This window comes from Podarcis erhardii, assembly GCF_964252035.2.
Source record: "Podarcis erhardii genome assembly, chromosome: 2".
NCBI classification, from domain to species: Eukaryota; Metazoa; Chordata; class Lepidosauria; order Squamata; family Lacertidae; genus Podarcis; species Podarcis erhardii.
Genome location: NC_138498.1, coordinates 37848804 through 37865125, shown reverse-complemented (window position 1 = coordinate 37865125; position 16322 = coordinate 37848804). Strand labels below are relative to the sequence as shown.

At 41.1% G+C, this 16322-nt stretch overlaps 1 protein-coding gene across 8 annotated transcripts in view; it reads left to right on the top strand.

Annotated features, from left to right (window-relative positions):
- Window positions 1-16322, top strand: part of TNRC6C (trinucleotide repeat containing adaptor 6C) — a 425196-nt gene that overhangs the window by 382461 nt on the left and 26413 nt on the right. For 6 of the 8 annotated variants that reach the window (XM_081850635.1, XM_081850637.1, XM_081850641.1 and 3 more), the window contains 7 exons: window positions 4444-4653; window positions 5271-5440; window positions 6108-6188; window positions 6632-6689; window positions 6982-7127; window positions 12646-12795; window positions 15373-15519. In XM_081850635.1, coding sequence (XP_081706761.1) covers window positions 4444-4653; window positions 5271-5440; window positions 6108-6188; window positions 6632-6689; window positions 6982-7127; window positions 12646-12795; window positions 15373-15519 — 962 coding nt within the window. The remainder of the gene's footprint in view (window positions 1-4443; window positions 4654-5270; window positions 5441-6107; window positions 6189-6631; window positions 6690-6981; window positions 7128-12645; window positions 12796-15372; window positions 15520-16322) is intronic. The other 2 variants (XM_081850636.1, XM_081850638.1) reach the window with 2 other exon arrangements.

Genomic DNA, 16322 nt, shown 5'->3' with positions numbered 1-16322 from the left:
TGCTTTGAAGTGTTCCTCTAGTAAGGATGTTGTCCTGGTGAGGTACTGTAAGATAAGAAAGCCATTTCTCTGGCTTATTTTCAGCAATAGTGCAGACATAACAAAGTGAGAGGTGAGTGCCAAATTACTTCTCACTGCCCCTTGCAGGATGAGCTTTCCCCTTCTATTATATCTTCTTACAATTCAATTACAGTGTATCCGTGGAATGTAAACAAAATTATGAAGTATATTATCCACCTTTAGTTATACATGTGGATCCAAAAGCACCCACATACCTTTATTTTAGTCATAGGTATCTATAAAGTGTAAACATTGTTGCTTGTCCCAGGTCATGTGGGGAATTCATAGCTAGTGGGCACTCCTTCCTTGGAGGTTTTTAAGCAGAGGTTGGATGCCCATCTGTCATGGATGCTTTAGTTGAGACTAGATGACCCTCAGGAGTTCCTTCCAACTCTACAATTCCATGATTCTTAAAATTGGGACTGTTGAATTCTAATAAATCAGTTACTTGTTGACTTTCTAGCTACAATGAAATAAAGCAGTGGTGGCTAACATATGGCCTTCCATATGTTTTTGGACTCAGAATTCCCATCAGCCACAAACAGCATGGCCAGTGTCAGGGATGATGGGAGTTGTAGTCCAGCAACACCTGGAAGGCAACAGGTAGGCCTCTGCTGAAATAAAGTATGTTACCCTGTCATCAACCAGACAGCTGTAGCCCTTTTAAAAATAAGTCTGCCTTAATGTTGGGAAAAGCAGGTTAATGTTATGGAATAGTTCTTTGTCTGGGTCATCAAGGAATGCCTTCTACCAGTAGTGAGTCAGTTTATTTTGAGGGATGAAACATAAATGACTGGGGTATTTAAAAAATCAGAAGAAATATCATGCCGAAATTCATCCCCAGTGGAGATCTCCCACTGTCATCCTCCAATGCAGTACTTCTAAAGAGACTCAGCTATCTGATCCTGTGAGCCTATGAAATATCATTAGTAATATGCTTCATTGGATTGAAGGTAGTGTGTGAGAGAGAGTGTGTTACTTAAGAAATGCAAATATACATAACCGTTCTGAAACCCCCAGTGGAGTTTGAATTGTTTCAGGGATTCAAACGTCAGCAATACCCAAGTTACTGTTTAAAGATTTTTCTAACTAACTGCCGTCATATTCAACACTGCAATTTTTTGCACTTGATTTGATCTCTTGAGAACTTTACAAACTATGGGTGTCGTAACACATGTTATTGTTTTCATGTAATTACATGTAATTTGCCAGGGCATGAACTCCCTTGTTGTGCGTAATAATTTACATAACATTGTGTGGCTCAAAACACAATGTATTTAACAAAATGGCTTATACATTACAGATTGGTAGTGATTAATCATTATTATTGAATTTAAAGAGAACCCAGGGAAGCTGGTCCCTCTTTCTTTGTACTTAATAAATGAATACATGTTGCAGTGGAAATTGCAGTATTCAGCTTGAGGTTAAATGTACTGTTGCAAAGACTCAGAGCTCTTTAAATTGTGCATTCTAGCTTCCTTTCTAATAATTAATGAGACTTAATTTCTTCTATGCCAACATGTATGTCAATATATGACCACAGAATGAAGGCAGAAATGAGGGAAAGCCTTTTAACTCCACGTGAGAGGCATCTAGCCAAAGATTGGGCTGGCTATTTCAAATCTGTTTTTCAACTTTATATTTCCTTATCCCTGAAGCTCCCCATGCCTTATGAACAGACTATTCTTTCTCCAGTCTCCACTACACAAACACCTCCATCTGGCATCAACTCTTCAGTTCTCTCCTTTTCTATGTTCCTATCTTAGGCTGCTTGCCTCCTTTTGCTACTTCACAGGTCCTCCCCTCCTCTCGCTAGTCCCAGTAGCTCCTCCACAGTCTTAGGGTAGCTCCTCCACAGTCTTTGCAGTTAGCTTCACTCCCATAAAATACCTTGGAGCAGGAGTAGCTCCTATTAGCTTAACCAGTGTGTGCAGTGGTCAAGAATGAAAGCAGTTGCAGTCCACCACACTGGCTACCCTTGTCTTAGTGTATTACACAATATACCTTTCTGAGCCCAAGGGCACATATGGAAATCTAAGAACTGGTGTGAGCACTACAAAATACCCAGGTTACAGAAAACAACCTGGCAATGCTCAGAACCACCCCCATCCCACACAAAAGCAGGCAAAAGCACCTTGACAATTTCCAAACAGTCTAGCCACATCTCTACCTGGTCTCACATACGTAGGGCAGGTGGCCATGATTTGGGGAAGTTGGCCTCGGGGACCAAATTGGGACCCATGCCAGGCCAAATTTGGCCCACAGGCCAGAGGTTTCCCTCCCCCATTAGATATCCTTACAGTAAGGATACCCCTGAGGTAACTCCTGTTTTACACACAGACCTGGAAATAAAGACTTGCCCATTTGAACGTTAAACAAGGATTTGAACCAAACGCATGGGGAAACACCTTCCAATACCACAGCTCCCAGATCACACACAGTTAACAAATGTTATTTTCTAGATAGCTCTGCTTTAATTTTCTTTCTCTTTGTGCCTGAATAAGAGAAGATCAGAATCTGATCTTTTGAAGTCTGCCATGAAAATAAATTCAAAATAAGAATCTAAAATTAATCACGTTACTTCAACATGCTGCAGCTCTTAGAGAAGACTTATCTTAAAAAAGACAGGTCTGAGACCCAAAGCTAACAAGTGATTTTTCCTCCACTGTTGGCTAGCGGCCAGGTGATTAGTGGAATGATGTATGCTGTCTGTGATTAACCAAGCCAGACCTACTGCATTAGAGCCTGGCTTTGGTAAACAGCAGCATGACGTTTGACCTTGCAGTGTTGCCTCCTGTGGTAAAGGTCCCTTTTGGAAAAGAAGCATGAGGATTTTACTAGAGAAGGAAGGGCTGATCATTAAGATGTCAACTCCTAGTCAGCTTACAAGCTGTTTAGGAACGTAGGATGGCTCAAAGCAATTACTATGTTTCTGTTTGGTGCAGGACCATTTTTCTGCCTCAAAGCTTCTTACCGGTACATTACAGAAAGCCACCCTAAACAAAGATACATCAGCTGCAAGAAACCGAGGATAATGGTGAATGATAGACAGAATTCTGTAAAAGGAGAGCAAATGCGGATCGTAACGATGATCTTCCTGCAACCACCCCACATTCTCACACATCACACACACAGTCGTATAGTATACACATAGCACACATGCATCACTCCCCCGGCAACTATTTTTGGGAAAGCCTTTTAGCTTGTTTCAAACCAAATTGCCAGAGGTGATCATGAACCCTAAAGATGGGGAGGATTAACCTCTCCCCAGCTGCAGCTGCCCAATGCAGCAATTATGCTTGAAAACAGCCCTCGGTTGGCTACAGTGTTTTCAAGCCTAGTTGTAGCATGGAGGAGCTGTTTTCAATGTGTGGGGTTACAGTGCATGGGAAAGGCAACCTTCATCGGGACAGTGGAAGAGCAACTCTGCCACTTCTGCTCTGATACCACTGACCATGTTCCATAGCCAACTCAGTCCATCCTTGGCTCCTGATCAGGGACTTTTGTTTCATTTTTTATAGTATCTGCATGCTGCCCAACGACAGTGTTCTTTGGACAGCTCATAACAATAAGTGAAAGCTGGGGGAGTCTTCCCTATATAATACAATAATAATTTAGATAGTCACTGCATGCAAACTCTGTTTATTATCTGATCTCAAGTTGTAAATTACTTTTCTCATGTTTACTCCTTCCTCCAGTGACCATGTTATCCTTGTAAAACACACAACATTCTGACACTGTGATAGTAACCTATTGCTCTGGATCAAATCAAGGCATACTCAGTATGTGGTCCAATCATCTAATTTCTTTAAAAATCACTTTGGTTTTAGTTCCCAGATTTAATAACTGCTTCATATATGTTCTCAAGACACACATTACTCCAGCCAGGTGTAGCCAAGATAGTACCTACCGGATATTGTTTGAGTCCATCTCCCATCAGCCCGTGGCAGTTTATCCAATAACATCTGGAGGGCACTGTGGTGTCTACATCTTCATTTATTTGATCTGATGTGTCTTATTATCATAATCAATTGGCATTTTGTAGGAGGTAGGGAATGCTTGTGACTCAGTCATCCAAAAGAATCCACAGGTGCTGTTTCTTATTATGATGCAGGCACCACTTCCTTCACAATTTCAGCAAGTTATTCTTACTGTGCACAGGTATATTCTTTCTTGAAGAGGAAATGAAATGGGTCTGTCTTAATTAAATCCTCTCTCCCCCAGTTGCTTCATGTTTAAAAGTTGTCCATAGCTAGTTATGTATGTATGTATGTATGTATGTATGTATGTATGTAACGATTTCCGGAGATGTAGTCTGAAAAGTTGATTTTATGTTTCTTTGTTTCCTCTAACCATGTCCCCCCCCCCCATTTCTGATTTCAGCAGGCTGGGGAGAGATGCCTGCTATCCATGCAAAGCCTGAAGCTTCATGGGGAGAGCCTTCCTCCCCTTCTGCTGCAGTTGATAATGGCACTTCAGCATGGGGAAAGCCTCCCAGCAGCGGTACAGGGTGGGGAGATAACTCTGCTGAGTCAGCAGGGTCATATGGAAGAGCAAGTGCACCAGCTGCTGCCCCAGTACTGTGCAAACCAGGTAAGTGTGTGTGTTGACTTGCCTTGGCTGAGTTCGCAAGAAGAATTATAGCTCTGTTTTCATATAGATTACTTTTTTTAGCTTAAACAGGTATTCTGCTTGATCACTTGTACAACCAACAACAGGCCAACATGTATAACCTATGCTCTTTTTATTAATTCAGACATAAACTCTCCAAATAGTAAAATACAGAACAAGCTCGACAAAATTTCCAAATATATTGACTCGCACATAATGCTTAGTGTGACCTGAGCGTCTGGGGTCCTAGAGAGGAAATAGTGGGCACATTACTCCTGCTGTCAGCTTCTTGTGATTTGGCCTAGTGTGTTTCCTGAACCCAGGCTTGTGGTTTTTCTCACTCTGAGCAATGACTTTTCATTCATGATTTGTCTGGAATGAGACACATCAAAGGCCTAGGTTCAGATGAATAAGCCACTAAGCCAATCCATGATTTGGTTCACAGTGGTGCAGCAGTGCTGGAGGGAGGAGCAAAGTGGTTGCTACCTTCTCAGCGAGATCCCACATGTTTGTGCTAAGTCTTGACTCATACATGTGAACGAAGCCCATTGATTTTAAAGTATAGGAAGGTCAACTGAAATGTTCCATTCCTCCTACAGCTTCTAAATCTTCTATGCAAGAAGGCTGGGGCAGTGGTGGAGATGAAGTAAATCTCAGTACAAGTCAGTGGGAAGATGAAGAAGGAGATATGTGGAATAATACTGCTTCACAAGAGAGTAATTCCTCTTGTAGCTCCTGGGGAAATGCTCCAAAGAAAGGACTTCAAAAGGTAAGACTAAGCACAGCTGGGTTATAAAAATCAGTAAGATGAGATGGTTCGTGCACTTATTTTTTTATACTTTATCAAACTGTTTTATAAAAGTATGAAAGTCATCATTTTCAAAAAGCACTACAATAAGATTGTTATCCTGTAGTTACCATCACTTGTCATGTTCAAATGGTGTTGGAAAGCTGGAATGGACTAGAGAATCAGTTGATATGCTATGGCCCTGCCTAACAGATTCCTTTGCACCCTGGTGTAGATGTCAGTCATGTGTTCTTTACAGACACAAGCAGATCTGATTTTTGCAGTATTTCAACATTTATGCAAAGAGCACATAGAATGAGTTCTGACAAATAAGGGACACAAGAGGTTTACAGGTCATATTGCATGTCTGCTTGCTAACACGTGTGATAAGCTATTTCTCTGCTGTCCAACAAAGGTAGAAAGTAGGAATCTTTCTCAGCTGATTGTATAAGAAAGATTAATAAGAATAATAGAATAAGATTTGTGTAAACCTGAAAGCCTCCACTTTCAGCTTTAAAGTAACTTATAAAGAAATTTAGACTGCAATCCTATATACTGTTACCTAGAAGTAAGTCCTGTTGAATTAAATTGAGTGTAGGGTTTTCTTGTTTAAAAGTTTTCCATTTTTCCTCTCAATTCATTTTCTCAGGGCATGAAGACATCTAGTAAGCAAGATGAGGCCTGGATCATGAACCGTCTGATAAAACAGCTCACAGACATGGGCTTCCCAGTGAGTAACATTTGGCTTGTTTATTTATTTATTAAATTTCTAGCTCATCCATCATGTGGTTCTAGTCTAGGAATAGTCATGTGTTAGTATTTCTTCTGGTTTTGGCTTCATGGTGTTAAGCAGTGATGAGGAACCTGTAGCCCCCCAGATGCTGGTGGACCCAAGCTTCCATAAGTCCCAGCCAAAATCAGCATGTCAGATTATGATGTCTTAAGAGAGGAAGTAATCGGTGTAAGGTGCTCTGAATCATGGCTTCTAGCAAATCCATCTTGCTCCAAATTTTACATATATATTACTGACTTGATTGCAAAATTCCTCTGTTTCAACCAGTTGAATGGTTTGAAAGCTCTAGGTATGTCTCCCCTTGCACCTGTTTTACAGTTCTTGTAAAATCTACATTGTGTTTCATAGTTGTGAAAAAATGCAATTTCTCATTTTTGCAGAGAGAGCCAGCAGAAGAGGCCTTGAAGAGTAACAGTATGAATCTAGATCAGGCCATGAGTAAGTATTTTTGTAACTGAAATAGACATCTGCAAGGGTTGATCTGTTACAATGAAATTTGCATCACTTTTCCCAGCAGCATTATTTCAAAGGATCGAGTTGGTTGTAAATTATCAAGTGCCAATCTTAGTGTTTTAAAAGACAAAATGCATTTTAAATTTCAAGTATGAAGTGTATTAATATCAGTGGGAGTGTAGCAATAGTTGTATCAGTACAACAGTCATTTTGTCTTGATTTAGGGACATTTCCCTCATTTTCTTTGGTGTCTTCATATTGTGTTTACTTTTTGCAGGTGCTCTGCTGGAAAAGAAGGTGGAAATGGACAAGCGTGGAATGGGTGTGGCTGACTACAATGGAATGGTCACCAAACCCCTTGGCTGCCGCCCACCACCGATCTCCAAAGAGTCTTCCATGGACCGCCCCACCTTCCTTGACAAGGTAGGTGCAGCACTCTGGAAGCAGAGTGGGAAGAAATTCTAAAAGTTAGATTAACCTGGAAAATTTGGGTGGGGCAGGTAAATCTACTGTTTTGCCTCATGAGTCTGCTCCCTTTACTTCTTAGCTTACTAGTAAAAGAAAGCTTAGTTACTGGAGAGTGAGATGTCCTATTTCATCTGCAGGTGTAGACATTTGGCATTAGCACAATATCGCCACTTGCTGTTTCCAGCTGTTCTTTTCTAGCAGGGCTGGCTAACCTATGGGCCACCAGACCTTGTTGAGACTACAGCTCATGATTCCTGACCACTGGCCCTGCTGCCTGTAGCTGATGGGATTTGGAGTCCAACAACATCTGGAGAGCCATAGGTTTCCCATTCTTGCCATAAGGCAGAAATCTTTTTTATGTTCCTCTGTGGAGGAGGAACCTCAGTGTTGTACCTCAGTGGTGCCATATCAACAATAAATATTGAGCTGAGACATCATCTTGCAGTGTGGATATGTGAAATATGAAAAACATAATTTATTTCTCTTGTCTTTTGCCAAGTAATCGAGAGACACCAGTAATAGTTTTTAAACTTTCCCAAATACATTGAATAATTAAAAAAGGCCCAGCCACTACATGGAGCTTCTCTTACAGGTTTGTCCTTAGACACTCTAGTACAGGAGCAACCAATGGGCTGCCATCCAGATGTTGTTGGGCTCCAACTCGCATCAGCCCCAGCCAGCATGGCCAACGCTCAGGGATGATGCGAGCTGTAGAATAAAAAACATCTGGAGGGCACCACATGCACTAATACTTCACTGACACATCTACCACATCCAAAATCCCATTACTGGCCATGGCAATTTGTAATGCTCCAGAGAATAAGAATCCAGGAAGAACACTTCTTTTGGAGTCTGTAATTGAGACATCAAGATAAAGTAATCATCATATGCATCCCCAACTTTATTTCTAAAATTATTAATTGCTTAGCAAGTGCCTTTATTTGTTTATGAAAAGACCAGCTTTTCTACAGTTTACAGTTCTAGGTACAGTATCACACTTCTATGTGTTTTTAAGGGTTGTAAACACAACAAATGAATACCATGTGTTCCATCCAGAGTTGCCCCGCTGGTGAACAGAAGGGCTCCTTTGAGTCTGAAAATGCTCAGAATTCCTTTTCCATTAGTATAGGACTCTTTCAGGAAGTTTTTCTTGTTAACCCGGAGCATTACTTGGAAAAATAATTATTATGTGGCATTAGCACATAAAGGTGCGGGGGTGGATTGCACCTAAATACAGTACTTGAAAGTTCTGTTGTGGATCATACTATGGAGTATGGATCACAACAAAACATTTCATTCTCATTTCTGTTTCTTTGGCCTTTAAAGTGTTAAGGCCACTTTCCCCTTCTGAGGAATGCTTTTCCTTCTTCTTCCAGCTATGTCCTAGCTTTCTTCAGGCCAAACTTCAGACCAAATGACTTTTTAAGCATTCCACAATATTTTGTACGTGAATAGGAACCTTGGTTTTTAGAGCAAACCAATCCTGAGTAGTAGGAATATATAGGACACTGAAAAGTATTCCTGCTTAAGAGGCAAGAAAGGATAGCAAACAGCTCATGACCTGAACAGAAGAAATCCTTGAACCTGTTACTGTCATGCAAGCTGCAGTTTGTGGAGCATGACGGATATTCTTGCAGAATGTGAAACATGTTGAGCTGAAAGACCTTGGGGATATGATTAGAAAATGTCTGTGTCCTCCCTCAGGAGCTTCCAGCACTAAACTAAGTATCACATTGGTTGATGATAAAGAAACTTTTCATAGGCCTCTACAAGGAGCCGGCAGAAAAACTTGTATTAGTAGGAGTTTATTTAGGACTCCACAGATATTTCATGTTTGATTGGCATGGAACAATATTTCACCTTTTTAGGAACATGGGCTATTCCCTGACACTTAATAATCTTCTGAGTGAGTGGGTGGGAAGATGATGCAAATTAGCTGTAAAATTACTGCTTTTAGCAAGTTAACAAAAGAGCATGCATACACTCGTGAAGCTATAATTATTTGCAAAGTACACAGCAAAATTGAGATTTTTTTCCACATGACTTCAGGCTTTTACTTGTAGAATATTTGCCTGCAGAAGGGGATATTTAAGCATCAGAGAATAATCTGGCTCCACAAGGGGCAGAACCTTTGCTCAGCACCCTGCTGCAGTCTGTGATACTAAACCAGTGGGGGCGGGAAAGACATGCTTTTGTTTACTATCGTTCTTCCAGACAGGCACAGCGTAGCAGTAGAAGCCCCTGTTCTTACTTCTATATTAATTGCTCCACAGCACAGACACTGCACATTGATAAATGTAGGCCAGTTCAGATGTAATGCCAGTAGCTTAGCATTGAGGTGGATAACCCTTTATAAGTGAAGAGCTGCATTTATTGTGAGAAAAAGTGGCTGAAGACCATGTGAGGGCAATAGGCAGGGCCGAAGCCCAAAGTGTGCAGACACACCTCTGTTTTTCTCCCTCTCACCCCAACAAAAATCCATTCCTTCTCTTTTCACACATGGAAATCCCCAGCCATCTATTTACACACGTGCAGAAGCATGCACCATACTCATACATTCACTTTCTCTTCCACAGTTCTCTCACACACAGATTAAATTTGCAGTCCCCTTTTCCCACACTACCTTCTTTTCTTGTGGCTCCTGCTGTTCAGTTTCAAAAGTAAGTCTACACACACATACACACACACACACACACACACACACACACACACACACACCCCCTCTTACTGTTGTCTCATTCCCCTCACCAAGGACTCACTTTGTCCTTCTTGTCCAGGCATAGGCAAACTCGGCCCTCCAGATGTTTTGGGACTACAATTCCCATCATCCCTGACCACTGGTCCTGTTAGCTAGGGATGATGGGGAGTTGTGGTTCCAAAACATCTGGAGGGCCGAATCTGCCTATGCCTGTTCTTATCACTTACTTTCATTCCTTTCTCATTGATCTTCAGTGCCTCCCAACATAACCTGCTCCTTCCCTTCCTAATCATTCTCTTTGTCTAGCTGTGTTGAGGAGAATGAGATTGAGACAGGCAGGCATGCATGTGAGCTGAGGGTCTCGGAACATATATCCCACTGGCTAGAGCCTCTTATTTAAAGAAACTTGTAACTGCTACACTCTGTACTTGGGCCTCTGAGCTCATGTGTGGGGCTGATTGCCAACTTCATGGATTGCTGCAGTTCAGGTTTTTATATATATATATAGAAAAACCTCTAAGCAGTGAACATAATATGATAATTATCAATAAAACACAGATAAAATTAAAACAAATATACCCAAATAAATTATACATCTAGGTAGGCTTGTGGAAATAAATAAGTTTTCAGAAGACATCTGTATTATTATACAGTGAGGATGTCAGTAGGATGGGGGAAGCCATGAGGAAGGGGAGGAACCAATAGCCCCAGGAACCACGTACAGTGTTTATTTATTTACATAATTAATATACCACTTAACATTTTAAGGGAAATGTTATGCACTCTACCTTTTCTCCTCTTGCATACAAGAAAAGGTGATTGAAAACTTTCTCTTTTGATGTTAAATTAACCATTATGTTATGTTCAGACTCTAAGAACTCTGGTTAATTCAGACAAACCCAGGGTATAATTGTCATTTATGATACCAGCTTGCTCACTAACTAGCATTTGCACAGTGTTTTCTCGAGTATGACATAACAAGGGATTGTGATTAGCAGATGTTTCTGAACTGGCACTTGATGAATGTTGGAAGTATCCTGGCTCATGAATTTGTAACACTATATCACGGTTTAGCTTATGTCCACACTGGCCCACTGTGTTTATCCTGCATTAAACCCCAAAGACACTAGCTATACACAGAAAAAAACATTTTTTGGGGGAAGAGCAGAATACCCCTAGAATAGGTCAGTGGAACATGGCCTCCTAGATAGACTTAGACAGATGAGATTACTTCCCAAGCCTCCTCCACCTAAAGCTTCAGCTGTAAGGTTTTCTTCTTGATATTTTGGATTGTTTCACATATAATGTGTCCAATCTTCCAAACCATGGTTTGGATTATTGGGAATAAGCTTTGTGCAAGCCTCTTCCTCATTAGTATGGCATTTCTTCCTTCCCATCTTTTAGGCAAATTGTTGTTTGCCATTTCATCCAAATCGGCAAACTATGGTTTGTGGCTGACCTTGAAACAAGAACCAGGAACCAACTTTAAGTTGTGATTTCCAGTAATAGTTTGGAGAATATGCACAAACCAGCTTGACAGCACTTAGGTGATGACTTGCCTGGTTCAAAACTTAATTGACTCTGAGCATGCAAGGGAGGGAGGAGATAATCTTATTTCTTGAGGGATTAGAAGTGTTACATATGAACTCACCAATTTATGGGATGTTCTTGCTCCCAATTCTTTGAAGAATTTTTTAACTGGAAATTGGTTGGGTTGGGTGGGTCACAATTTGGTTTTTGTTTATGCTATGACAAAGCTGAAGAATTAGACACAAAATTCAGCCCACTTATTCAAGTCCTACTCATGCCAGTGAAACCTATATGCATATAAACTGGAATATGCTTGGGGCTGCAGTTGACAATACAGAATTCTTTGAAAATTCCGATTCGCTCGAAAACATGGCATTCAGACTAGGACACTGTCAACATAGCAGCCCCCTTGTCATCTTCCTCATCCCTCAAATTGGTAACTGATTTAAAAATAAATTGTTATACACCTGCATTCAATAGCAGATGTTTGTTTACATACTGATTACTATGCTAATGTTTAAAAATAGTTTAATGTCTGTCATGTACCAAACTGTAGATGACACAGAAGATTAATGGAACAAGTTTTCTCAACAGCTGATTTGCAATTTAGAACACTACCTAAAATTGGAATTGTTGATTATGTATATTACCAAAGTATCAGTGAAGAAAGCATTCTGAAACTCCTGTAATTTTTAACTTTCTTCATAAGTCTGTTTCCACTTTGGCTTATGGCAGTGTTCCAAAAATGCAATCAGGGTTTTCAGAAAAATTGAATGTCCTTTTGTCCTCCAACCCCTCCCCTTTTGTTTTATTTTGTAATTGAGAGAAAAGAGAGGAAATGAAGTGGGCATGGAAGTAATGATCAGACAGAAGTCTGCCTTGTGCGGGTGTTCTTGCCATTCCTCTTGAGGCAAGTGATCGGTTGCCCTGTAACATTCCTATTTTTAAAATGTTACAACAAGCATTCCTTTTTGTGCCTGCCATTTTTCATACTACAGAATACTGTTCAGTTATAGATTTACAAAATGCAAAGCGAAAAGTAAAGACAAACAGTATCTAAATTCTGTTTCTCTTTTTCTTCTCCCTTCCACCCCATACTTTTCATTATATATTCCTCATGCCTTTTTAAACAATATTTTGAACTTTTATTCATCCATGTTCCACTTATATTTCCATGGGAAACTGTTCTGTGCACTGTCTGTACCTGGACACTGCACACAGCTCACCCTTTCTTTTTTCAATCAGGATGGCGGCCTAGTGGAAGAGCCCACTACTTCACCATTTTTGCCTTCACCAAGCCTGAAGCTCCCCCTTTCAAACAGTGCACTCCCTAATCAGACCCTGGGTGGGATTGCCTCAGGGCTGGGCATGCAAAACTTGAATTCTTCTAGACAGGTAAGGTATCTTTTGAGTGACAGTTATTTGAATGTCGGCACGCTTGCGCTTGCTAGTCAGCAAGATATTTGTTTGGCTTTGCTTTTCATTTTAAGGCTCCTTTTTCTCAAAAGTAAAGTAGTGAATGAAAAGTCAAAAATCAGCTTGTCATCGAAGCGTATTTCAAATGACAGTTGTTACTGCACGCCAAGATTCCCACAGGTCCGTAGCTATAGAACTTGCCCTTACTTCCCTGCAGTTCCTCCTGTCTTTGTTGTTGGGTCCTTTTCTCCTCTGGTGCATCTCGCAGCGTCCCTGCACACTGGCACTCCTTCCCATCCTCACACAGGCCATACTTCTTGCCACTCATAGCTCTTGCCGCTCTTGCTTACTTCCTCTTCGCCTTCTCAGCTCATACACGTTGAAAGGTTTCCCTACACTGGGGCCTTTATATCACTCTTCTCCCCCACCCTCAAGCTTTCTTGGTTGCAGTATGTGCTTGTTAGGTGGAACAGGACCAGTATTCATTTTTAACTGTCCAATCCACACATTTGGTGCTGCTTCCAAGTCTAGATGATAGAGCACTTGACTAGAGAAACCAAATATTTGCCCTTTTGCCATTGCTTACACTGTAATGTCAACGCTGTGCTCTAAAACCTATGGACCAAATTATTTATACAGTGGTACCTCTGGTTACGAACTTAATTCATTCCGGAGGTCCGTTCTTAAGCTGAAACCATTCTTATCCTGAGGCGCGCTTTCACTAATGGGACCTCCCGCTGTGTGCGCACCTCCGGCACACAAATTCCCTTCACATCCTGGAGCAGAATTTGCAACCAGGAGCAGCTACTACTGGGTTAGCAGAGTTCGTAACCAGAAGCGTTTGTAACCAGAGGTATCACTGTATTTGAGCTGGCTAGGCATTGTTAAATGCCAGAATCCTTTTCCTACAGTGGCCAAGTCCACAAGCAAAACAGAAGTTCCTTAGCACTCTCCTACTTGTGCTCCTCTGTAACTGGTATTCAGAGGCATATTGGAGATTGGAGATAATGTACAGTATAGCTATTGATAGTCTTATGCTCCATGAATTTGTCTATTCACCCTCTAAGCTATCCAGGGTGGATAGCTTACTGTGTAAAGAAGTTTGTCTGTCTTGAATCTCCTACCATTCAGCTTCAATGGATTATCCCAGGTTCTAATACTGTGAGACTATCCAGTTTCATGACACCATACGTACCGTATTTTTCGCTCTATAAGACGCACCAGACTACAAGACGCACCTAGTTTTCGGAGGCGGAAAACAAGAAAAAAAATATTCTGAATCTCAGAAACCAGAACAGCAAGAGGGATCGCTGTGCAGTGAAAGCAGCAATCCCTCTTGCTGTTCTGGCATAGCTGCGCAGCCTGCATTCGCTCCATAAGACGCACACACATTTTCCCTTACTTTTTAGGAGGAGAAAAGTGAGTCTTATGGAGCAAAAAATACGGTAATTTGTTTCACATGCCCCAGTTGCCTTTTGCATGAGCTAAAAAGCCCCAAACATTGTAACTATGTGTCATAGTTGATAATCAGGAAACTACATGGTACAAGTGGTTTTTGTTTCTATTTTTAAAGCGAAGGTTATAAAAGGATAAGCTGGAATGTTGACCCAAACTTATCAGAATAATAGTAATTCATTTTTACTTTGGCCACTTTTGGACATCACACTTAACTATAGTTTAGCGTAATATGAAGATGCTGCCTCCCTTCTGCTCAGGCATGACCATTAGGAAGAGCAAACAATGGTCAAGCAGGATGCCCAAATGCATTCCAGTACCCAAATCTATATTTTTATGACATACATTCCACATGTGCAACGTATTTTTAATTTTTTTTTTACTGAAACTAGAGGGGAAAGCTTTATACTATATGTCCAAGGAAAAAAAGTCATTTCCTAGATAAAGGTAATTTACATACGTGTAGATTATGATTGACTCATTTTGAAAGCGAAATTTAAGCCTGCTTTAGACATGCAACTATCTTTAAGGGTGGCTATTTGTATCTGCATCCAGTTGCTTGCATTGCATTTGATAAGCAATTTCTGTAACAGATCCCCATGGTGTTGCAGCACTTTCAGTGGCATCATTGCCAGCCTTCTTCTAGAGGCATTTGCCATGGTTTGACTGAATTAGGTGCAGTTTTGTACGCACCATCATCTTTCCAAAGGAAGCTGCTTCCACAAAGTGAACATGATTGGCTGCGTGAGTAATTTAGGTCAACTGATGTATTTGTACCAAACTCTTACTGATGGTACATGCCTACTGATGTTTCAGTTTGCTATACTTCAAACCAGTGATGGCCATACTTGGCCCTCCAGCTGTTTTGGGACTACAACTCCCATCACCACTAGCTAGCAGGACTAGTGGTCAGGGATGATGGGAATTGTAGTCCCAAAACAGCTGGAGGGCCAGGTTTGGCCATCACTGCTTTAAACCCTTCACCTGCTGCTAATCTGCATGAGAGCTCCTTTGTTTGCTAATGTCTTGAGCTAGTCTACAGTGACTGTCACAAGCTATAAAATTGTGAAACCTAAATCTTCTAACCTTGTCATCCCACAGATACCGAGTGGCAATCTGGGTATGTTTGGCAATAGCGGAGCAGCACAAGCCAGGACCATGCAACAGCCGCAGCAACCGCCAGTGCAACCTCTTAACTCATCCCAGCCTAGTCTTCGTGCTCAAGTGCCTCAGTTTCTCTCCCCTCAGGTTAGATTGAGCTCTGTAGCATTAGTGATAGCCAGGGATGCAAACCCAGGTGTCATTAACCACTGGCAGTTGGAAAACAAGGGCCTAGCGGTTAGCACTTGGGTTGTCGGTGAGGTCAGGAGGCAGGTTTCTCCTCACCGGCTCCTCAGTTTTCCAAAAATGGTTGTATCCCTGGCGATGGCCATTTCTGTGCCATAACTAATGCATATTGAGTGGAACACTTAAATGGAAGAAATAATAATATATTCTTAAAGTTATCTGCACCTAGAGATGGCTGATAGTGCCAATTGGAATAATGCAAACATAAAATATTGACACAACCACACTTACACAACATACTTCTATGAAAGGCACCATGTGTAGAGAAATGCCACAGAGTTTTTAAGTTGCCATGCCAGTTTATTTGAATTACAAAAAATAGCATGTTGTGGGAAAGTTATTAGTGACTCAGGTTGTACCCTACTAAATCATTGCATGTGTGGAATGACTTTTGTGAACAGGGTGGAACTTCCTCTTCCTTTCCTGCCCCTGCACACACCCCAAATCTGCCTTGCGGGTTCCCTCAACCCTCTGGAGCAGTTCTGGGGGGAGAAGAGGGAGAGCAATTTGTGTGACACTTGCAGAAGTTGTTAGACACATACAATGAGTTGGTTGGATACAACTCTCAAGTATTTATATTTTATGTGTCAGATTTAGAAAGGATGAGCAGTTCTGGAATGAAGGTTTATTTTGCTGTGATATGTTGTGTTTGCTTTCAACTTCTACACATAACTTTCTATTAAACAAAAATCACAGCAAGTAAC